At 38.1% G+C, this 24,623-nt stretch overlaps 1 protein-coding gene across 1 annotated transcript in view; it reads right to left on the minus strand.

Annotated features, from left to right (window-relative positions):
* TMLHE (trimethyllysine hydroxylase, epsilon) overlaps positions 1-24,623 on the minus strand; it is a 68,536-nt gene that overhangs the window by 13,311 nt on the left and 30,602 nt on the right. The window contains 1 exon segment of the mRNA XM_053579133.1: positions 11,527-11,736. Coding sequence (XP_053435108.1) covers positions 11,527-11,736 — 210 coding nt within the window.

Genomic DNA, 24,623 nt, shown 5'->3' on the forward strand with positions numbered 1-24,623 from the left:
GAAGACTACCCAACACATTCTATGAAGCAAACATCACCCTGATCCCCAAACCAGGAAAAGACCCAACAAGAAAAGAAAATTATAGACCAATATCACTAATGAATATAGATGCAAAAATATTCAACAAGATTCTAACAAACAGAATCCAGCAACATATCAAACAAATCATACATCATGACCAAGTCGGTTTTATCCCAGGGTCTCAAGGCTGGTTCAATATACGTAAATCTATAAATGTAATTCAGCACATAAACAAATTAAAAAACAAAGACCATATGATTCTCTCAATCGATGCAGAAAAAGCTTTTGATAACATCCAACATCCCTTCATGATCAGAACACTTAAGAAAATTGGTATAGAAGGGACATTTCTTAAACTGATAGAGGCCATCTACAGCAAACCCACAGCCAGTATCATACTGAATGGAGTTAAATTGGAATCATTTCCACTCAGATCTGGAACCAGACAAGGCTGCCCATTGTCTCCATTGCTCTTTAACAATGTAATGGAAGTTTCAGCCACCGCAATTAGTAAAGCAAGCAAACAGCCCTCAGAATGGGAAAAGATATTTGCAGGTTATGTCTCCGACAAAGGTTTAATGACCAGAATCCACAGAGAACTCAAACACATTAGCAAGAAAAGAACAAGGGATCCCATTGCAGGCTGGGCAAAGGACTTGAAGAGAAACTTCTCTGAAGAAGACAGGCGCACGGCCTTCAGACATATGAAAAAATGCTCATCATCTTTAATCATCAGAGAAATGCAAATCAAAACTACTTTGAGATATCATCCAACTCCAGTGAGACTAGCCTACATCACAAAATCCCAAGACCAGAGATGTTGGCGTGGATGTGGAGAAAAGAGAACACTTTTGCACTGCTGGTGGGATTGCAAATTAATACATTCCTTTTGGAAAGAGATATGGAGAACACTTAGAGATCTAAAAATAGATCTGCCATTCAATCCTGTAATCCCTCTACTGGGTATATACCCAGAAGACCAAAAATCACATCATAACAAAGATATTTGTATTAGAATATTTATTGCAGCCCTATTCATAATTGTTAATCATGGAAAAAGCCCAAGTGCCCATCGATCCACGAAAGGATTAATAAATTGTGGTATATGTACACCATGGAATATTATGCAACCTTAAAAAATGATGGAGACTTTACCTCTTTCATGTTTACATGGATGGAGCTGGAACATATTCTTCTTAGTAAAGTGTCTCAAGAATGGAAGAAAAAGTAGCCAATGTCTTCACCCTTATTATGAAACTAATGTAGGACCTTCACATGAAAGCCATAACCCAGTTACAACCTAAGAATAGGGAGAAGGGGGAAAGGGAGGGGAGGGGAGGAGGGAGGTGGATTAATGGGATTACACCTGCAGTGCATCTTACAAGGGAATATGTGAATCCTAGTAAAAGTGTAATGTAAAGGTCTTAGCAAAATAACTAAGAAAATGCCATGAAAGCTATGTTAACTAGTGTGATGAAAATGTGTCAAACGGTCTATGAACCAAGTGTATGGTGCCCCATGATCATACTAATGTACACAGCTATGATTTAATAAAAAAAATTAAAAAGAAAAAAAGACTCCACAAATGAAGGAATATAAATATAAGGTGGTGGTCATAGATAAGAAACACAGCATATAAGTGTGGAGACTATCAACAAAGAATAGACTTGAAAAATACAAATTTGATGATGATTTATTAAATATTTTAGCAATTATAAAAATTGATTCATTCATTAATTATAAAACAGATAAAACATTTACCATATGTATGATTTAAGTTAAAATATGAAAAAATTTAATATTCAATATATACTGATAACAAAAGATGAATACAAGTTATGTTGAGCAGAGGAGTCAAGATGGCAGACTAGAAGAAGCTTTGGCCAGAGGCTCCTGTACAGAGGCAGAGATACTGGACAGATGTGGACTCAGTGAACCTGAAGTTGGGGAGCTGAGAATGGAAAGAAGATAGAAAGGTGCACATTATCTCTGCTGAGATAAGCTGCAATTCCAAGAAAGGAAGAAAGATAATAAAGCCCAGTTTTGAAACCCATTGCCAAGAGGACTGGAGATCCCACCCCCAAGCAGGAAGCTTAAGGAGGGCTCTCTGAAAGGGAGCAGGGAATGAAGGACTTCTCGCATTTCCTCACAAACTGCTAAAACCAAGCCCTCCTCCTCCAAGGTGGTCCCTCTTCTGAGCCTAGGCATCATCTTGCATGGCACAAAAGTGAACAAATATTTTCTCAGGAATTCTGAACACACAGTTCAACTTTTGCCCTAACCCTGGCTGCCAAAAGGTCTGCCCCCCACAGAGCCTGGAATGTCTGGCAAATTCATTGATTGGCCCGGGCATTGTGTGGACCATCAAACAGTAGTGCAGAAACAGTGGCCTGTGAGGGAGGAGGAGGCTGAGGGAGAGAGGGACATGCACAGAGAAGGTGGTGCCCTGGAGTCAGTGGCGCAGGCTGAATTAATAGCAGACATGGAGGCAGTGATGCCCCAGTTCTGCCTTTGGAGGGTGCTCTTTCCTGACTCCCCTTCCCATTGGAGGGCACCCTGCTCCAGCCCCTCAGGATTGTGCAGATGGATCTGACTGCAGGTTTCTGCTTTCTGGCCGCTTGGCAACCCTTTGAACTCCTTTGGGTGAGCAGTGTTTGTACTGCCTGGGACAATATCATTGGATCTTTCCACCTGGGCTATCCACTCAGGGACCTTCCAAGGTTGAGCAGTGGTGATATTATAGTGGAGAGGGACAGATTCTCCTCCTCCAGCTGTTGTTGGGGGGCGGGGCCACCACAGGTGTTTTTATCTGTCCTCAGATGAGATTCCAGCCTAATACCATGACTCATTAGGATTGGGTAGAGGCAGGCTGACATCAAGACAGAGCCAGCTTGCATTATCTCACCAAGCTTGCCCACAGAGTCTCTGGCTGCGGTGCTGAAAGGGCCCTTTGCAAGGCTATAGGGGAAAAGCCACAATCACAAGCCCCAGCTCATTGGTAAAAGGATGGTTAGTGCCAGTTCCTGGGGCCCCCAATCCAGTCTCACCTCGCCAGTTCTAATTGTCAAATAGTGGGAAATACTCATGGGGCGGAACCAGCAGAAGAACTCTGGAAAGATGAAAAATCAGAGTAGATCAACTCCTTTAAGGGATGGCAAAGGAGATACAACAGAAAATACCATCCATAGAGAAATGGCTGAAATGTCAGAAATAGAATTCAGAATATGGGTGGCAAATAAGATGAATAGACTGGAGGAAAAAGTAGAAACTGAAATCCAAAAAGTAGTTCAAAATTTGTCTCAAGCAATTAATGAATTCAAAGACAAAGTCACCAAGGATATGGACATAATGAGAAAAGATATAGCAAAGCTTAAGGAACTGAAAAAGGCATTCGAGGAGCTTTGAAATACAGTAGAGACTCTCAGTCATAGAGTTGAGCAGGCAGAAGAAAGGATCTCAGAAATTGAAGACAAGTCTTTTGAATGATCCCAAGCATTTGAAGAGGCAGAAAAGGAGAACAAGAACAGAATATTCCCTGAGAGAGTTATGGGATCATTCCAAAAGATCAAACATCTGAATTATAGGGATTTCTGAAGAAGAAGAAGAGGATGGTCCTAAAGGCACAGATGCTCTACTCCTAATCCTTGGGAAAATTTCCCAAGCATTCCAAGACATACAGAAATTCAGGTAGTAGATAGTTTCAGAACCTCAGCTCAACCTAATCCAAATAAAGTACCTCCTAGACACCTTGTAATTAACTTCTGCAATGTTAATATGAAGGAGAAAATCCTACAAGCATCCAGATGTAACAAAGGTATTACTTAAAAAAGGGAAAAATATCAGGATGACCACAGCTCTTTCAGCCGAAACTTTTCAAGCCAGAAGAGGATGGTATTGACCTTCAACCTTCTATCACAAAATAACTTTCAGCCCAGGAACCTGTATCCAGCTAAACTGAGTTTCATTTGTGATGGAGAAATCAAATACTTTAATGATATCCATATGTTAAGGAAATCTGCTGTGACTGGACCAGCTCTCCAGGAAATATTCAAACCCATTTTTCATAATGACCAGCACAACGGTCTACCACCAAAGTAAACTCACCCAGAATTGAAAGAACAAAACCTAGCTTCCACAATGGCAAATATGCACTGGACGTTTGTAAAACAAGACTGCAAAAACACTACCGTACCTATCAATTCTCATAATTAATGTGAATGGCTTAAATTGTTCTCTAAAGAGGCACAGGTTGGCTGACTGGGTACAAAAACTCAGTCCATGTATCTGTTGTCTCCAAGAGACACACTTAACTTCAAAGGATAAAATAAAGACTCAGGGTGAAGGGATGGACAACAGTAATCCAGGCAAATGGAAATCAGAAAAAAGCGGGGGTTACAATCTTATTTACAGATAAAAATGGATTCAAACCAACAAAACTAAGTAAAGACAGGATGGAAATGACATATTTGTCAAGGGAAACACTCAACATGAAAGATATTTCAATAATTAACATTTACATGTCCTACCTGAATGCTTCTCAATTTATAAAACCAACCCTAGCAGATCTGAACAATATATCTTCCTGCACTATAATAGTTGGAGATTTTAACACCCTCTTGGCCCCCAGTAGGGCTTCTATACTTTTGTGTCTCTGTTCTTCTCTTTCAGGGATACCTATAACTAATGTTTGTTTGCTTTATGAAGTCCCATAATTCTGTAAGTGATTTCTTTGTTTTTATTCTCTTCTGTCTCTTTAAATTTCTGTGTTAGTTCAAGAGCCTTGTCCTTTAGCTCTGAGATTCATTCTTCTCTGTGATTTAATCTGTTACAGATACTTTCTACTGCATCTGTAAGTTCCATGAATGACTCCTACAATTCCTTAAACTCTCATATGTCCTTTTTAATTTCATCATGTCTTTCATTCATTTATTGGTTCAATTTTTGGATTTTCCTTTGGTTGTTATCTACTTTATCTTTGATTCCCTTCATTGCTTTTGCCATCCATATTCTTAATTCCCTTTCTGTCATTTCCTTAATTTATATTTGGGATCCTCTGTGGTAACTGCCTTGTGATTCCTTGGTGGGGAGTGTTGATCTATTCCTTTTCATGTTGCCAGATTTGTTGTTGGTTCCTCTTCATGTGTGTTTTCTTCTCCTTTCTCCTCTCTCTTCCTCCTCCTTTATTTTCCTTGTCTGTGTGCTTTAGTGTTGGAGTGGCTTTTTGGTACAGTGACAAAAGGGAGAGAAGAAAAAAGAGAAAGAAGGGAGAAAAGACAAAAAAAGCACCAAAAAAATGAAGAAAAAGTAAAATAAAAAAGAAATGCTAAAAGAGAAAAATAGGAATAATAGTTGTGCTTTAAAGGTCATGATAACACCCACTCACCATCTGCTGGGCACTGGAAGGCCAGGGCAGGAGGGTCCCCTTAAGTCAAGAGCATGTTACCAGCCTGAGCAATAGCAAGACCCTGAATCTATCAAATACAGAAGAAAATCAGCAGTGTGTTGTGGCAGGGACCTGACAACACACTCTCAAAAGGCAAGAGCTAGAGGGACACCGTAGCCCAGGGGTTTGAAGTCTTCTTGAACCATGCCAATTCTTTGGTACCCCAGGTCAGCCCTTAGAGCAAGGCTCTGTCTCAGTAATAAAAAAAAAGAATGAAATACAATAAAACAGACATAAAAAAAACCATGGGATACTTAGTTGTCATTAAAGAGATTTATGAGGGAAAGATGAGAAAAGTAGAAAAATATACACAAAAATAAAGAAAAGAGGAGATAAAAGAGAAAATTAAGAAAAGAAAAGAAAGCAGCAATAAAGATAGAAACCTTGGCTCCTGGAGTTCCTTCTTGTCTCACTGTGTCCTCCCAACAATGTTTCTGGGCCAGACAATACAGTGAGGGGTGTCTGGAGTCCCTTCATCCTGATCTTACCAAGAGCGGCTGGTGAAGAGATGTCTCTATTCTGCCATCTTGGAGCCACCCTGGAGAATATCTATGATAGGAACTTAATCTCCAAAATATATAAAAGTGTAAATAATTCAACAATAAGAAAACAAACTGATTTAACAATTGGCAAAGGATAGGAATAAATATTTCTCTGAAAAAGACATTTCTCTGAAATGGCCAACAAGATATATGAAAAAATGTTCAATTAGTACATTGGAGGAATATATTTTATGTTCATTATAGTGCTATTCACAACAGCTAAGATATGGAATCAATTCAAGTGTCTATCCATGGGTGAATTTATAAAGAAAATGTGGTATATATACATGATGGCATACTACTCAGCCTCAAAAAGGAAGGAAATTACATCATTTGTGACAACATAGATGAACCTGGAAAACATTATGTTAAGTAAAATAGGCCAGGCACGAAAAGACAAATACTGCATGATCTCACTCATATGTGCAATGTTAAAAAGTTGAACTCACAGAAGTAGAGTGTAGAATGGTGACTACTAGAGGATGGGGGGAGCAGGGGCTGGAGAGTTGTTGCTCAAAGGATATGGAATTTCATTTAGATAGGTTAAATAAATTCAATTGATGTATTGTTCAACAGTGTGATTATACTTAATAACAAAGGATTGTATACTTGAAAATAGCTAAGAAACAATCAAGAGAGTGAAGAGAAAACTCATAGAATAGGAGAAAGTATTTGGAAACTGTACATCTCCCAGGGGTAAATATCTAGAGTATGTAGAGAACTCTAACAACTCAATGTCCAAAAATAAAATCCAATTAAAAATGAGTAAAACATCTGAATAGATATTTCTCAAAAGAACACATACAAATGGCCAACAGGTTCATGAAATAGTGCTTAACATCACTAATGATCATGGAAATTCAAGTCATCAAAATCACAATGACATATCACTTCACCCCGGTTAGAATGATTATTATCAAAAAGACAAAGGATAAATGTTGGTGAGGATGTGGAGAAAGGGGAACTCCTATACACTGCTGGCAGAAATAAAAATTAGTACAGGCAGTACGGTTAATGGTATGAAGGTTCTTAAAAAATTTTAAAAAGAACTACCATATGATCAAAAGACCGTACTACTGGGTATATACCAAATGGAAATGATATCAGTACGTTGAAGACACATCTGCACTCCCATTTTGATGGTTCACTTTAGGTGTCAACTTCACTGGATTGAGGGATACTTTTATGGCTGGTGAAGAATTGTTTCTGGGGGTATATGTAAGGGAATTTCCAGGGGAGACTAGTGTGTGAGTCAGGAAAGTGAGAGAGGAAGACCTGCCTTCTGTGTAGGTGGGCATCCTCTAGTTGGCTGGAAGCTTAACTGGGACAAATAGACAAAATGGATTCTTTCTTTCTTTATCCCTTTCAGAGCAGGATACCTTTTCTTCTCCTTCCCTTGGACATCAGACTATAAGTACTTTTTATTTTGGGCATTGGGACTTATGCCAGCAGCCTATTGTGGGCTCTTAGGCCTTAAGTTTCAGACTCAGGTTTGCTGAGTCTATAAGCTTACCTGGTTGGCTATAAGCTTATCTGGTTGTAAAGCTTCCAGAGTTGGACTGAGCCATGCTATCAGATTATCTGGTTCTGCAGCTTGCAAACAGTCTATTGTGGGGCTCCTCAACCTCTGATCATCTGAATATATTCCTCCAACAAATCTTCTTTCATATATCCTATTCTGTCCTTCTGGAGAATACTGATTAATAAACTCATTTAATGCAGCAGTATTCACAATAGCCAAGATAAAAGAATCAACCTGTGTCCATCACAGATGAGTGGATAAAAGGATGTGGTGTGTATGTGTGTGTGTGTATGTTAAAATACCATTCACCCATAAAAAGAATGAAATCCTGTCATTTGCAAGAAGATGAAAGAACCTAGAGGATATTAGATTAAATGAGATAAGTCAAGTACAGAAGGCCAAATACCATGTTATCTTATTCACATGTGGAATCTAAAAAAGTTGATCTCATAGAAGTGGAGAGTAGAAAGGTGGTTACCAGAGGATGAACAGAGTAGGGGGCAGGAGTAGATAGGGAGATGTTGGTCATTTGGTACAAAGTTACAGTGACCTACATTGAATGAGTTCTGATGTTCTATTGTACACTAGGGTAACTATAGTCAATGATAATATATTGTATGCTTCAAAATAGCTAGAAGATTTTAAATGCTCTCACTGCAAAGAAATGACAAGTGTTTGAGGTGATAGATATGCTAATACCCCAATTTAGCCATTATTTATTTTTATTGTTTTTTTTTTTAATTGTTGGGGATTCATTGAGGGTACAAAGATCCAGGTTACACTAATTGCATTTGTCAGGCAAAGTACCTCTTATAATGTGTTCCTCTCCCAAGAGGTGTGACAAACATTGTGATCCCCCACCCCACTCCCTCCTTCCCTCTCTAGGCTCCCCCATTCCTCCCACCCATGTACTAGGTCATCAATTGTCCTCATATCAAAATTGAGTACATTGGATTCTTGCTTCTTCTTTCTTGTGATGCTTTACTAAGAATAATGTCTTCCAACTCCATCTAAGTTAGTATAAAAGATGTATAGTCTCCATATTTTTTAGTGGCTGAATAATATTCCATGGTATTCATATACCACAGCTTGTTAATCCATTCCTGGGTTGGTGGGCATTTAGGCTGTTTCCACATTTTGGTGATTATAGAGTTGTGATAAACAGTCTAGTGCAAATGTCCTTATGATAAAAGGATTTTTTTCCTTCTGGGTAGATGCCCAGTAATGGGATTACAGGGTCAAATGGGAGGTCTAGTTTGAGTTCTTTGAGGGTTCTTCATACTTCCTTCCAAAAATATTTTATTAGTTTGCAGTCCCACCAGCAGTGTAAAAGTGTTCCCTTCTTTCCACATCCACACCAGCATCTGCAGTTTTGAGACTTTGTGATGTGGGCCATTCTCACTGGGGTTAGATGGTATCTCAGGGTGGTTTTGATTTGAGTTTCTCTAATAATTAGGGACAATGAGCATTTTTTCATATGTTAGTTATCCCTTCATCTGTCTTCTTTAGAAAATGTTCTATTCATATCGCTTGCCCAGTGGTATAAAGGATTGTTGGCTCTTTTTATGTTTATTAACTTGAGTTCTCTGTAGATCCTAGTTATTAAGCTTTCGTCTGATTCAAAATATGCAAATATCCTTTCCCATTGTGTAGGTTACCTATTTGCTTTGGCTGTTGTCTCCTTGGCTTTACAGAAGCTTTTCAGTTTCACTAAGTCTCATTGGTTTATTTTTGCTGCCACTGCAATTGTCACTAAAGTATTCTTCATAAAGTCTTTTCCCTGTCCAATACCTTCAAGTGTTTTTCCCCTAATTTCTTCCAATTTGACTATAATTATAGGATGTATATATGTATCACAATACCACATACACCAAAAATATGTAATTACTGTGTCAATTAAAAACAAAATAAAACTTCAACATGAAAATTGCTAAGACAATGTATTTTATGTGTTCTCACCACAAAAAAATGCTATGTGATGTTAACTAGCTCAATTTAACTATTCCACAATGTATACATATTTTAAAACAACATGCTATATGTGATAAATATATATAATTTTAATCTATCAGTTAAAAAAGTTATTGGCTCAAAAAAAGAAGCTATATAAATGGCCAAACAGTACATTAAAAGATCCTCAATATCATTTGTTACCAAAAAGATCAAATTAAATCCCCAAGGATAAATGCACCATAACAGCCAAAATTAACAAGACTGACAACACATAGTACTGGCAAGTACTAATTCTTCTTATTCTTCACTAATATTAATGGTAGAATCTAAGTGGTAGGTCTATGCAATTTTACTGTTAAATGCTTTCAATTTTTATGTACGTTTAACAATGTTAATAATGTTTATAATGAAATGCTGGAAAAACACAGAATATCTACTCATTGTTTTTGGTAATGGAAATATAAGATGTGAGTGAGGAAGAATTTCCCTGAAGAACTTATCCAAGGGAAGTAAATTAGTATTTATATAGTTCCTATTTCAAGCCGGGGCAAAGGCAGGGCCAACAGTTTATTTTTATCTTCACAGTAACTGAGTACACTAGGTATTATTATTGTAAGTGGGAAATCATCATCAACACATTAAGTGACTTGTCCAAAATAAAAAATCAGTAAATGGCTATCAGGATTTCACTATGAACTCCTTGTGATTACAAAGTATGTACTTTTTGTAATATGTCAAGTAAAATTTTGCAGCTACCTCTACTCTGCCTTTGCACTTATTCCTTCCCTGTACATTGTTTTTATCTAGTACTCATCACAATTTTATGAACTAGATATTTGCTTATTTAAATTAACTATATCCTCGAACTAGAATGAGAATTCAATCAGGTCCAGGAATTTTGTCTGATTTGTTCACAGTTGCATCTCCAGTGTTAAGAACAGTATCTGCCTCTTGGTAGATGCTCAAGAGATATTTGCTAAGTAAATTGAATTAATGTACGGTAGCAGTTAGCTTCAAATAACTAGAACAGGAAGGGTAATTCATATGAAAAATAGTATAAGGAAAAACTTGGCTGAAAGATGGAAAATAATTTGCTCCTGAGGCCTAAAGCAATTCTGTGAAGAATATATACGTAGGGGGAAACATATATTGTATGGGATTATGTTAGAAGAGTAGGAATATATCAGATCAGGCAGAACCTTATAAATCATGAGAAAGACTCTGATATTTCTCTAAAAGACACTGAGGAGACTCAGTAGGATCTTAACAGGAGAGCAATAAGGTAAGACTTTTACTTCAAAAAATGTTCTAGCTATACATGAAAGGTGAATAGAAGGGGGCTTGTGGTGGAAGCAAGAACACAAATTAAAGGTTAAGTAATGGTATGGAAGAAAGTGGTCTCACTGAAAGAGGTGGCACTGTAGATATAAATGAAAGGATGGCTTGAGAAAAATTTAGCAGGCAGAGTTGATAAGATTAGTTGTGCAGTGTGACGGAGAAGGAAAAAATTAAAAATGACTTTTGGTATATGGCTTGGGAAACTTGGTGGAAGGTAGTACCATTCAGTGAAATTAGGGAAAGAAGTGGAAGAGTAGACTATAAGTGAGTGGAGACAACAAATTCAGTTCTGAATATAATACATTTTATGATTCTACAAACTATCTAAGTCATGGTATCCAGTACACAATTGAATGCACTTGTCAGGAGCTTTGCATAAATCCAGACATAAATTTTGTCATCGTACCTTTGGGTACCCTAGATGTTTGGTCCCTGAGGATAATTTAATAACTGTTTTTCAGTATAAAGTGTTTTCATTTCAAAAATACTGTCTCTAATATCTGCTCCTCCCCCAAACATAGTATTCTTTCACTGTTGGCCTATTATGCTATCGGAATTATAATGAGAATATAAATCATTCTATAATAAAAAGCTATAGAGTAGCAGCCCAACAGTGACAGACATAAGGATCTTTAAGATTTTCTTTAAATTAGAAGGCTAATATTAGGTAAATATATTACAAAGGGAGATAGTTCTTTGTTACTCACCAGGTTAAATACATCTCTTTATTCCATGGGTAGATATTTAAGACTGGCCTAACCCTAATCATGTGGTTGTGACATTCTCCAACATTTTTAATATATTAATGCTTCAAAGCCACTTTGAGGAGTTAAAATTCCTCAGGCACCTTTTGAAGTACTTGTTTTGCTGCATAGAATCCATCTACTAGCAGTCTTCCCACCTGAGAAGTCTGAATTCTAAACAGGAAAATGAAAATGCTGTTCAGTGGAGAAGAGAGAACATATCAAAAACTCCAGAAAATTATATATGAAATGATTATAGAATTTACTTATTTTATTTTCATGATGAAATAAATCTTATTTCCTAATTGTTTCCCCATCATATCCAGTTGTACTCTTTTATTTGTTTGTTTGAGACTCACTTTGTTATCCCTGGTAGAGTGCCGTGGTGTCACAGCTCAGAGCAACCTCAGGCTCTTGGGCTCAAGTGATTCTCTTGCCTCAGCCTCCCGAGTAGCTGGGACTATAGGCACCTGACACAATGCCTGGCTATTTTTAGAGTTGGGGGTCTCACTCTTGCTCAGGCTGGTCTTGAACTCATGAGCTCAGGTGGAATTACAGGTGCGATCCACCGTGCCTGGCCTTCTTTTGTTTTGAAATATTAATGCCACTAAGGCTTCTTTTAAATATATATAACACATATTTAATCCTATATGTGCTGGCCCCTGGGGATACAGGCATAAGTAATATATAGTCTCTGTTTTTAAGAAACTCATAGTCTAGTAAGAAGAGATGAAGCAAGTAAGTACTGATAAAATATGATAGGTACTACAATAAAGTTGTATATAAGATATAGTAAGGCCATAAAAAAAATGATTGATCTATTCTAGTGGGGTGTTTTAGAGAGTGGAGATGGCTTTGGCTAGTCTTAAAGAATGAGCAACAATTGAACCGGAATGAGACTGAGGTGAGGAGAAGGCATTGCAGGCAGAGAAAAGCATGACAAAGATACTGATGTGAAACAACAAAGTATATTTAAGGAAGAGTATAAGAAGTTCCTATTAGCATAGCACAGAGAACCAGAGAATAATTTTAAACTGTGAAAGTCTGTGGTCATATAAACATTTTAAGCACTTAATTTTAATGCTAGTGTGGTGGGAAGACAAAAAAACTGAAAAATGACTTGGACAACTAAAATAGTAAAGAAAAATGTTGAGGGTTTAGGTTTAGAGAAGAGCATTATAGAGAACAGAACTAATGAGGGAGACTAATGAGGTAAAACTAGCAGGATTTGATAAGTTATTAAATGTAAAGGATGAAGGGGTGGCGTGGATGTGGAGAAAAGGGAACACTTCTGCACTGCTGGTGGGAATGCAAATTAATACATTTCTTTTGGAAAGAGATATGGAGAACACTCAGAGATTTAAAAATAGATCTGCCATTCAATCCTGTAATTCCTCTGCTGGGCATGTACCCAGAAGACCAAAAATCACAACATAACAAAGATATTTGTACCAGAATGTTTATTGCAGCCCTATTCATAATTGCTAAGTCATGGGAAAAGCCCAAGTGCCCATCGATCCATGAATGGATTAATAAATTGTGGTATATGTACACCATGGAATATTATGCAGCCTTAAAGAAAGATGGAGATGTTTACATGGATGGAGCTGGAACATATTCTTCCTAGTAAAGTATCTCAAGAATGGAAGAAAAAGTACCCAATGTATTCAGCCCTACTATGAAACTAATTTGGGGCTCTCACATGAAAGCTATAACCCAGTTACAACCTAACAATAGGGGGAAGTGGGAAAGGGAGGGGAGGGAGGGGGTTGGTGGGTAGAGGGAGGGGGATCGGTGGGATCATACCTGTGGTGCATCTTACAGGGGTATTTGCGAAACTTGGTAAATGTAGAATGTAAATGTTTTGGCACAGTAACTGAGATAATGCCAGGAAGGCTATGTTAACCATTGTGATGAAAATGTGTCAAATGGTCTATGAAGCGAATGTATGATGCCCCATGATCATATCAATGTATACAGTTATGATTTAATAAAAATAAATAAATAAATAAAAAAGGATGAAGGATAGGCAAGAATTTAGAATGACTATAGACTTCTCATTTTGGCAACCTAAAATGCTGTTTACTAAGACAAAGAATGAAAGCAGATGTTAAACTGGATGATAATGAGGAAGTCTGAGAGGATGAGGAAGAAATTCAGTTTAGGGGCATGCTGAAATAGTTCAATCATATATGTTTGAATATGCTAACAAGGAAAGGGAAGGTGACTATTGATGGACTGCAAAACTACAGTAGAATATTCAAATTAATTAGGGGTAATAAAACAAATAGTAACTTAATTAAGTAAGCAAAAATAAGGAAAAGTAAACAATGAATTAAAATAAGAAATAAAGAAAGATGGAAGGAACAAAATAAAAGATAATAGACTATAAATACACTTAAAGCAAGAAAAGTCAGTTCTGGCCATGTTGAGATTTCTGTGAAAATTCTAGGTCAAGATAATTTAGTAGCCATTTAAGTTGTTTAACTCAGAAGAGAGGTAGATTTCATGGTTTATAGGTGACAGCTAAAGCCAAGAGCATGGAAGAAACCATTTGGAGAAATTATTTCAAGTAATAAAAGAGGGACAAGGAAAAAATCTTAGGGAACAATAATATTTAGGACATGGACAGAGGAAAATAAGCTAGTGAGGGAGGCTGAGGAAAAAATGGTTTGAGATATAGGAGGAAAATTAGGAAAGGATAGGGGAGGAGAAAGACATGGCTATACCTACAGGGAGAGAGAGTCCAGGGAATTACAAAAGTAGAGAATTAAGACGTGAGAAGTTGACAGTAAGAAGTCATTAGGCACAGAAAGGTTGAAGATAAGATAGAAGAGAAAGTAATCCCTAAGGAGGCTAGAAAAGATGAGATCCAGAACCCAGAACAAGATAGCTTTAGACAGGGCAAGGCATGTAATATTCAAGTTGATGAAAATGATGATGACAATCAATAAAATGATACCAATAATAGCTAACATTTATCGAACACTTAATATATGTCTGGCAATATGCCAAGTTATTTAAATATATCATGTAATTTAATCCCTTAGTATAGCAGTTCTCAACCTGTGGGTTGCAACCTCTTTGTAACAATGAAAATACATCGCAGCAGAGGCGAGCAAGATGGCAGCCGAGTAACAGCTTCCTTGCATCTGGGCACTGTGAGTCTGGGGATATAGGACTCCAGGCATCTCTGGCTGGTGGGATCTGCCTATCATCACCCCTGAGAGGATACAGGGAGTCAACGAGAGACTTCTGGACCCCAAGAGGAGGACTAAAACAGTGGAAAACCGGCAAGTGGTCGCGTGTGTTCAATCCGTCTAAACCCGCCCGCAACTGTAAGTTCAGTAGCAGCGAGACTGCAAACCAGAAAGGCCTTACCTTTGGTGTCTTTGGACTTGGCACTCAGCTGAACTGCCTTGGGGAGAGCCTGAGCGGAGTGCGGAGAAATTTGGCCTTTGTCTAGGGCCCCAGTCTGAGCCGCTGAGCCAGATGGAGCTAATAGTGTTTGGCTCTGGGTCACAGGCAGACATTGTGAGCGATCTGCCCCGGCAAGCTCCGCCCTCAGGGTCGCAGAGCTGGAATTGGGTGGGAGCTGGTAACCCAGCAACCAAGTAGCCTAAGGGCGGGGTCTGAGCTGCCTTGCAGCCCTAACCCTCGGGGGCAGAGGGAGACCAGTTTTGACACACAGGGTAAGTGGATAGCCACTTCAGCAGTGATTCCAGCGACAAGCACTTCCCTGAGAAAGCTTCTGCTCAGTAAGTGAACAAGTTCAAAGTGCATTTTAAGTGGGCTGAAGAGAGATTTAGGGTGTCTACCTGCTGGAGTTTGAGAAACTAGCAGCCCCCAGTTGTATCAGAACTGTGGTTAACATCTCGTACCCCAGAAGACCACGTGTTGCCCAGACAATATTCAATAACATATACATACTGCTTTGTTTTTGGTTGTGTTTTTTTTTGGTTTGGTTGTTTTTTTTGTTTATTTTGATGTTGTTGATTGTTGTTTTCTTTTTTAAGTTCAACATTTTCCATACAGATCCTTTTTCTTTCTCAATTTTTCTAGTTTAATTATAATTTCCCATTGCTGCCTATTTCAATAATTAGAACTTCATTTTTGTTAGTGTTTCTACCGCTATTATTTAGTTTTTCCAGCCAATTTTATCCCGTAAAGTTTTCTGTTTGCTTGTTTTGGTTTGATTTATAGCATTTTTGCCTTTCCTCACTACTTGCTGGAGGTGGGGTACTGTGTCTGATCAGGTTAGCAAAGAGCTGCTGACCTCAAGGGAACCACCCAACTGGGCACCCCCAGAAGGTGGTTTTTTTTTAAGGTTGTATCAAAGTACCCTACTGTACACCTATATTGCTCTGTCTCCGTCTTTCTGTGCCTCTCTTCTTTTTGTCAATATTCCTTTTACACACCCCCTCTCCTTTCTCTATTTTCTTTTTTTTTTTTTTTATCACTCGGCCATCCTTTCTTTCATCCCTTTTTTGCTCTTCAACCTTCTCACCCTTCTGGTCCTGTAACCCTTAGTCCACAGGCATGAGAACTTAAAGAGCAAAAGGAAGTGAAAGGAAAATTAGGGCAAGGAAACAGATAAAAGAAATCACTCATGAGGAAGAATCAGCAGAAAACTCCAGGCAACATGAAGAACCAGTCCAGAACAACCCCGCCAAGGGACCATGAGGTAGCTACTGCAGAGGATTCCACCTATACAGAAATGTTAGGAATGACAGAAAGGGAATTTAGAATACACATGTTGAAAACAATGAAAGAAATGATGGAAACAATGAAGGAAACTGCTAATAAAGTGGAAAATAACCAAAAGGAAATCCAAAAACAGAATCAAATCAGAGATGAATGATATGAAGAATATAAAAAGGATATAGCAGAGATGAAGGAAATGAAACAGTCAATCAGGGAACTTAAAGACGCAATGGAAAGTATCAGCAACAGGTTAGACCATGCAGAAGAAAGAATTTCAGAGGTAGAAGACAAAGTTTTTGAGATAACTCAGATAGTAAAAGAGGCAGAAAAGAAGAGAGAGAAAGCAGAACGTTCACTGTCAGAATTATGGGACTTTGTGAAGCGTTCCAACATACAAGGTATAGGAATTCCAGAAGGGGAAGAAGAATGCCCCAGAGGAATGGAAGCCATACTAGAGAATATTATAAAAGAAAATTTCCCAAACATCACCAAAGATTCTGACACACTGCTTTCAGAGGGCTATTGGACCCCAGGTTGCCTCAACTCTAACGGAGCTTCTCCAAGACACATTGTGATGGACCTGTCCAAAGTCAAGACAAAAGAAAAGATTCTGCAAGCTGCCAGGAGTAAGCGCCAGTTGACCTACAGGGGCAAATCCATCAGATTGACCGCTGACTTCTCTAATGAAACTTTCCAAGCAAGAAGACAATGGTCATCTACCTTTAATCTACTTAAACAGAACAATTTCCAGCCCAGAATTCTGTAACCTGCTAAGCTAAGCTTCAATATTGACGGAGAAATCAAATCATTTATGGATATACAAACATTGAGGAAATTCGCCACAAGACCAGCTCTACAGGAAATACTTCAACCTGTTCTGCACACTGACCACCACAATGGATCAGCAGCAAAGTAAGAACTCAGAAATTAAAGGACAGAACCAAACCTCCACGCTGATGCAAAAGATAAAACTAAGCAATGGACCTAAACAAAATAAAACGAATAGAATACTACCACACTTATCAATTATCTCAATAAATGTAAATGGCTTGAATTCCCCACTGAAGAGACATAGATTGGCTGACTGGATTAAAATACACAAGCCATCCATTTGCTGTCTGCAAGAAACACACCTGGCTTCAAAAGACAAATTCAAGCTCCGAGTCAAGGGTTGGAAGACAATTTTTCAGGCAAATGGAATTCAGAAGAAAAGAGGAGTTGCAATCTTATTTTCAGATACATGTGGATTTAAAGCAACTAAAGTCAAAAAAGACAAAGATGGTCACTTTATATTGGTCAAGGGAAAAATACAAAAAGAAGGCATTTCAATTCTAAATATCTACGCACCCAATTTAAATGCTCCCGGTTGGAGGCGGAGCAAGATGGCAGCCGAGTAACAGCTTCCTTGCATCTGGGCACCGTGAGTCTGGGGAGATAGGACTCCAGGCATCTCTGGCTGGTGGGAACTGCCTATCATCACTCCTATGAGGATACAGGGAGTCAGCGAGAGACTTCTGGACCCCAAGAGGAGGACTAAAACAGTGGAAAACCAGCAAGTGGTCGCGTGTGTTCAATCCGACTAAACCCGCCCACAACTGCACAAGAACTTAAAGAGCAAAAGGAAGTGAAAGGAAAATTAGGACAAGGAAACAGATAAAAGAAATCACTCATGAGGAAGAATCAGCAGAAAACTCCAGGCAACATGAAGAACCAGTCCAGAACAACCCTGCCAAGGGACCATGAGGTAGCTACTGCAGAGGATTCCACCTATACAGAAATGTTAGGAATGACAGAAAGGGAATTTAGAATACACATGTTGAAAACAATGAAAGAAATGATGGAAACAATGAAGGAAACTGCTAATAAAGTGGAAAATAACCAAAAGGAAATCCAGAAACAGAATCAAATCAGAGATGAACGATATGAAGAATATAAAAAGGATATAGCAGAGCTGAAGGAAATGAAACAGTCAATCAGGGAACTTAAAGATGCAATGGAAAGTATCAGCAACAGGTTAGACCATGCAGAAGAAAGAATTTTAGAGGTAGAAGACAAAGTTTTTGAGATAACTCAGACAGTAAAAGAGGCAGAAAAGAAGAGAGAGAAAGCAGAACGTTCACTGTCAGAATTATGGGACTTTATGAAGCGTTCCAACATACGAGTTATAGGAATTCCAGAAGGGGAAGAAGAATGCCCCAGAGGAATGGAAGCCATACTAGAGAATATTATAAAAGAAAATTTCCCAAACATCACCAAAGATTCTGACACACTGCTTTCAGAGGGCTAGCGGACCCCAGGTCGCCTCAACTCTAACCAAGCTTCTCCAAGACACATTGTGATGAACCTGTCCAAAGTCAAGACAAAAGAAAAGATTCTGCAAGCTGCCAGGAGTAAGCGCCAGTTGACCTACAGGGGCAAATCCATCAGATTGACCGCAGACTTCTCTAATGAAACTTTCCAAGCAAGAAGACAATGGTCATCTACCTTTAATCTACTTAAACAGAACAATTTTCAGCCCAGAATTCTGTACCCTGCTAAGCTAAGCTTCAAAATTGACGGAGAAATCAAATCATTTATGGATATACAAACATTGAGGAAATTCGCCACAACAAGACCAGCTCTACAGGAAATACTTCAACCTGTTCTGCACACTGACCACCACAATGGATCAGCAGCAAAGTAAGAACTCAGAAATCAAAGGACAGAACCTAACCTCCACACTGATGCAAAAGATAAAACTAAGCAATGGACTCTCACCAAATAAAACGAATAGAATACTACCACACTTATCAATTATCTCAATAAATGTTAATGGCTTGAATTCCCCACTGAAGAGACATAGATTGGCTGACTGGATTAAAAAACACAAGCCATCCATTTGCTGTCTGCAAGAAACACACCTGGCTTCAAAAGACAAATTCAAGCTCCGAGTCAAGGGTTGGAAGACAATTTTTCAGGCAAATGGAATTCAGAAGAAAAGAGGAGTTGCAATCTTATTTTCAGATACATGTGGATTTAAAGCAACTAAAGTCAAAAAAGACAAAGATGGTCACTTTATATTGGTCAAGGGAAAACTACAACAAGAAGACATTTCAATTCTAAATATTTATGCACCCAATTTAAATGCTCCCAGATTCTTGAAGCAGACCTTACTCAGTCTGAGCAATATGATATCTGATAATACCATCATAACAGGGGTATTTAACACAACTCTTACAGAGCTGGACAGATCCTCTAAACAGAAATTAAACAAAGATATAAGAGATTTAAATGAGACCCTAGAACAACTATGCTTGATAGACGCATATAGAACACTCCATCCCAAAGATAAAGAATATACATTCTTCTCATCACCCCATGGAACATTCTCCAAAATGGATCATATCCTGGGACACAAAACAAATATCAACAGAATCAAAAGAATTGAAATTTTACCTTGTATCTTTTCAGACCATAAGGCACTAAAGGTGGAACTCAACTCTAACAAAAATGCTCGACCCCACCCAAAGGCATGGAAACTAAACAATCTTCTGTTGAATAACAGATGGGTGCAGGAAGAAATAAAACAGGAAATCATTAACTTCCTTGAGCATAACTACAATGAAGACACAAGCTACCAAAACCTGTGGGATACTGCAAAGCAGTTTTGAGAGGAAAATTCATCGCTTTAGATGCCTACATTCGAAAAACAGAAAGAGAGCACATCAACAATCTCACAAGAGCTCTTATGGAATTGGAAAAAGAAGAACAATCTAAGCCTAAACTCAGTAGAAGAAAAGAAATATCCAAAATCAAATCAGAGATCAATGAAATTGAAAACAAAAGAATCATTCAGAAAATTAATGAAACAAGGAGTTGGTTTTTTCAAAAAATAAATAAAATAGATAAACCATTGGCCAGACTAACGAGGAATAGAAAAGTAAAATCTCTAGTAACCTCAATCAGAAATGATAAAGGGGAAATAACAACTGATCCCACAGAGATACAAGAGATCATCTCTGAATACTAACAGAAACTCTATGCACAGAAATTTGACAATGTGAAAGAAATGGATCAATATTTGGAATCACACCCTCTCCCTAGACTCAGCCAGGAAGAAATAGAGCTCCTGAACAGACCAATTTCAAGCACTGAGATCAAAGAAACAATAAAAAAGCTTCCAACCAAAAAATGCCCTGGTCCAGATGGCTTCACTCCACAATTCTATCAAACCTTCAAGGAAGAGTTTATTCCTGTACTGCAGAAATTATTCCAAAAAATTGAGGAAGAAGGAATCTTCCCCAACACATTCTATGAAGCAAACATCACCCTGATACCAAAACCAGGAAAAGACCCAAACAAAAAGGAGAATTTCAGACCAATCTCACTCATGAACATAGATGCAAAAATTTTCAACAAAATCCTAGCCAATAGATTACAGCTTATCATCAAAAAAGTCATTCATCATGATGAAGTAGGCTTCATCCCAGCGATGCAAGGCTGGTTTAACATACGCAAGTCCATAAACGTTATCCACCATATTAACAGAGGCAAAAATAAAGATCACATGATCCTCTCAATAGATGCAGAAAAAGCATTTGATAAAATCCAGCATCCTTTTCTAATTAGAACACTGAAGAGTATAGGCATAGGTGGCACATTTCTAAAACTGATTGAAGCTATCTATGACAAACCCACAGCCAATATTTTACTGAATGAAGTAAAACTGAAAGCTTTTCCTCTTAGAACTGGAACCAGACAAGGTTGTCCTCTGTCACATTTACTATTCAACGTAGTGCTGGAAGTTCTAGCCAATACAATTAGGCAAGACAAGGAAATAAAGGGAATCCAAATGGGAGCAGAGGAGGTCAAACTCTCCCTCTTTGCTGACGACATGATCTTATACTTAGAGAACCCCAAAGACTCAACCACAAGACTCCTAGAAGTCATCAAAAAATACAGTAATGTTTCAGGATATAAAATCAATGTCCACAAGTCAGTAGCCTTTGTGTACACCAATAACAGTCAATATGAGAAGCTAATTAAGGACACAACTCCCTTCACCATAGTCTCAAAGAAAATGAAATACCTAGGAATATACCTAACGAAGGAGGTGAAGGACCTCTATAAAGAAAACTATGAAATCCTCAGAAAGGAAATAGCAGAGGATATTAACAAATGGAAGAACATACCATGCTCATGGATGGGAAGAATCAACATTGTTAAAATGTCTATACTTCCCAAAGCAATCTACCTATTCAATGCCATTCCTATCAAAATACCAACATCGTACTTTCGAGATTTGGAAAAAATGATTCTGCGTTTTGTATGGAACCAGAAAAAACCCCGTATAGCTAAGGCAGTTCTCTGTAACAAAAATAACGCTGGGGGCATCAGCAGATCAGATTTTAGTCTGTACTACAAAGCCATAGTGCTCAAGACAGCATGGTACTGGCACAAAAACAGAGACATAGACACTTGGAATCGAATTAAAAACCAAGAAATGAAACTAACATATTACAACCACCTCATCTTCGATAAACCAACCAAGAACATACCTTGGGGGAAAGACTCCCTATTCAATAAATGGTGTTGGGAGAACTGGATGTCTACATGTAAAAGACTGAAACTGGACCCACACCTTTCCCCACTCACAAAAATTGATTCAAGATGGATAAAGGACTTAAACTTAAGGCATGAAACAATAAAAATCCTCCAAGAAAGCATAGGAAAAACACTGGAAGATATTGGCCTGGGGAAAGACTTCATGAAGAAGACTGCCATGGCAATTGCAACAACAACAAAAATAAACAAATGGGACTTCATTAAACTGAAAAGCTTCTGTACAGCTAAGGAGACAATAACCAAAGCAAAGAGACAACCTACACAGTGGGAAAGGATATTTGCATATTTTCAATCAGACAAAAGCTTGATAACTAGGATCTATAGAGAACTCAAATTAATCCACATGAAAAAAGCCAATAATCCCTTATATCAATGGGCAAGAGACATGAATAGAACTTTCTCTAAAGACGACAGACGAATGGCTAACAAACACATGAAAAAATGTTCATCATCTCTATATATTAGAGAAATGCAAATCAAAACAACCCTGAGATATCATCTAACCCCAGTGAGAATGGCCCACATCACAAAATCTCAAAACTGCAGATGCTGGCTTGGATATGGAGAGATGGGAACACTTTTACACTGCTGGTGGGACTGCAAACTAGTACAACCTTTCTGGAAGGAAGTATGGAGAAACCTCAAAGCACTCAAGCTAGACCTCCCATTTGATCCTGCAGTCCCATTACTGGGCATCTACCCAGAAGGAAAGAAATCCTTTTATCATAAGGACACTTGTACTAGACTGTTTATTGCAGCTCAATTTACAATCACCAAAATGTGGAAACAGCCTAAATGCCCACCAACCCAGGAATGGATTAACAAGCTGTGGTATATGTATACCATGGAATACTATTCAGCCATTAAAAAAAATGGAGACTTTACATCCTTTGTATTAACCTGGATGGACGTGGAAGACATTATTCTTAGTAAAGCATCACAAGAATGGAGAAGCATGAATCCTATGTACTCAATTTTGATGTGAGGACAATTAATGACAATTATGGTTATGGGGGGGGAAACAGAAAAAGGGAAGGAGGGAGGTGGGGTGGGGCCTTGGTGTGTGTCACACTTTATGGGGGCAAGACATGATTGCAAGAGGGACTTTACCTAACAATTGCAATCAGTGTAACCTGGGTTATTGTACCCTCAATGAATCCCCAACAATAAAAAAAAAAAAAAAGAGTTTACCAAAAAGAAAAAAAAAAGAAAAGAAAATGCATCGCAGCATTAGGAAGGTTGAGAGCCGTTGCTTAGCAACACCAATGGATAGGTTTTATTACCAGTCCCATTTTACAGATGATGAATCTGTGGCACAGAAAAGTTAAGTTACCTGTCTAAGATCACAAATTTAATGCATGTTCAGGCTGGGATGCAATTCCAGGTCCAGTGGATGTCATAGTTGGAACTCTTTTTATTTTCCTTTTATTAAGTCATATACACATAAATCATGAATACACTTATGTATATATGGGGTACAATGTATTGAGTTTTTATACAATTTGGAGTGCTTATATCAAACTAATTAGTATAGTTTTCACCTCAGTTATTTGATTATTGTGTTAAGACATTATGTTCTATACTTGATAGATTTGACTTGTACCCTTGCAATATGCTCCATAGGTGTGGTCCCACAGTTTACTCTCCCTCTATGAAACCCCTCCTCTCCTCCCTTCCCACTCCATTTCTCTCCTTCATCCTGGGCTATAGTTGTGATCTATCTTACATAAGGAAGTATGAGTAAATATAAATTGGTTTCATAGAAATACTAGGTATATTGGATACTTTTTCTTTCATTCCTGAGATACTATACTTAGAAGAATATGTTCCATGGGAATGCAAGCTAATATGTTCCTTCTGAAAAGAAGTTTGGAGAACATGCAGGGATCTAAAAATAGACCTGCTGTTTGATCCTGCAATTCCTCTACTAGGAGTATATCCAAATGACCAAAAATCAGTTTGCAACAAAGATATTTGCACCAGATTATTTGTTGCAGCTCAATTCATAATTGCCAAGTCATAGAAGAAGCCCAAGTGCCCATCGACCCATAAATGGATTAATAAATTGTGGTATATGTATACCATGGAATACTTTTCAGCCTTAAAAACATAGTTGGGGCAGTGCCTGTGGCTCAAAGGAGTAGGCACTGGCCCCATATGCTGGAAGTGGCGGGTTCAAACCCAGCCCTGGCCAAAAACTGCAAAAAAAAAAAAAAAAAACAAAACATAGTTGGAACTCTTATTCAGTTACAATATTGCTAACCTACCTGGTATTGATTAGAAAGGGGTAAATTAAAGGCACAAACAATTGTTTATCTCTGGTGATGGTCACAGAGGGAAGAGCTAGTCAGTATCTGAACCTTGATCCCTGTCCAGCTCCTTATCATCCTATTTCCTCTTTCTTCCTTTTGCATCCCCTAGAATAAGAATGCAAGGTTATTGGACTCTTCAGATGTTGATAACATTGAGCAGGATCTCTAAAAGTTGCTTTGTTCTTTTCCAGTGAACCAAACATTCTTAAATTTTAAGCTTATAAAAGAAATCAACATAACCATAATCAATTACATATTATTATCTTCTTGTACAGTCTTCATAAATCCATATGTGCACTTACTTTACTAGTATTTTTGTATCTCAGGATCATCATCCATATGCAGAAGCAAGATCAACAAGTTAATCAGTTCGATGTAAGCATTTCACATTGTATATCAAATCAGTACACTGAATCCCATAAATGCATCCATGTACGCAGT

Source organism: Nycticebus coucang, chromosome X (assembly GCF_027406575.1).
Source record: "Nycticebus coucang isolate mNycCou1 chromosome X, mNycCou1.pri, whole genome shotgun sequence".
NCBI lineage: Eukaryota > Metazoa > Chordata > Mammalia > Primates > Lorisidae > Nycticebus > Nycticebus coucang.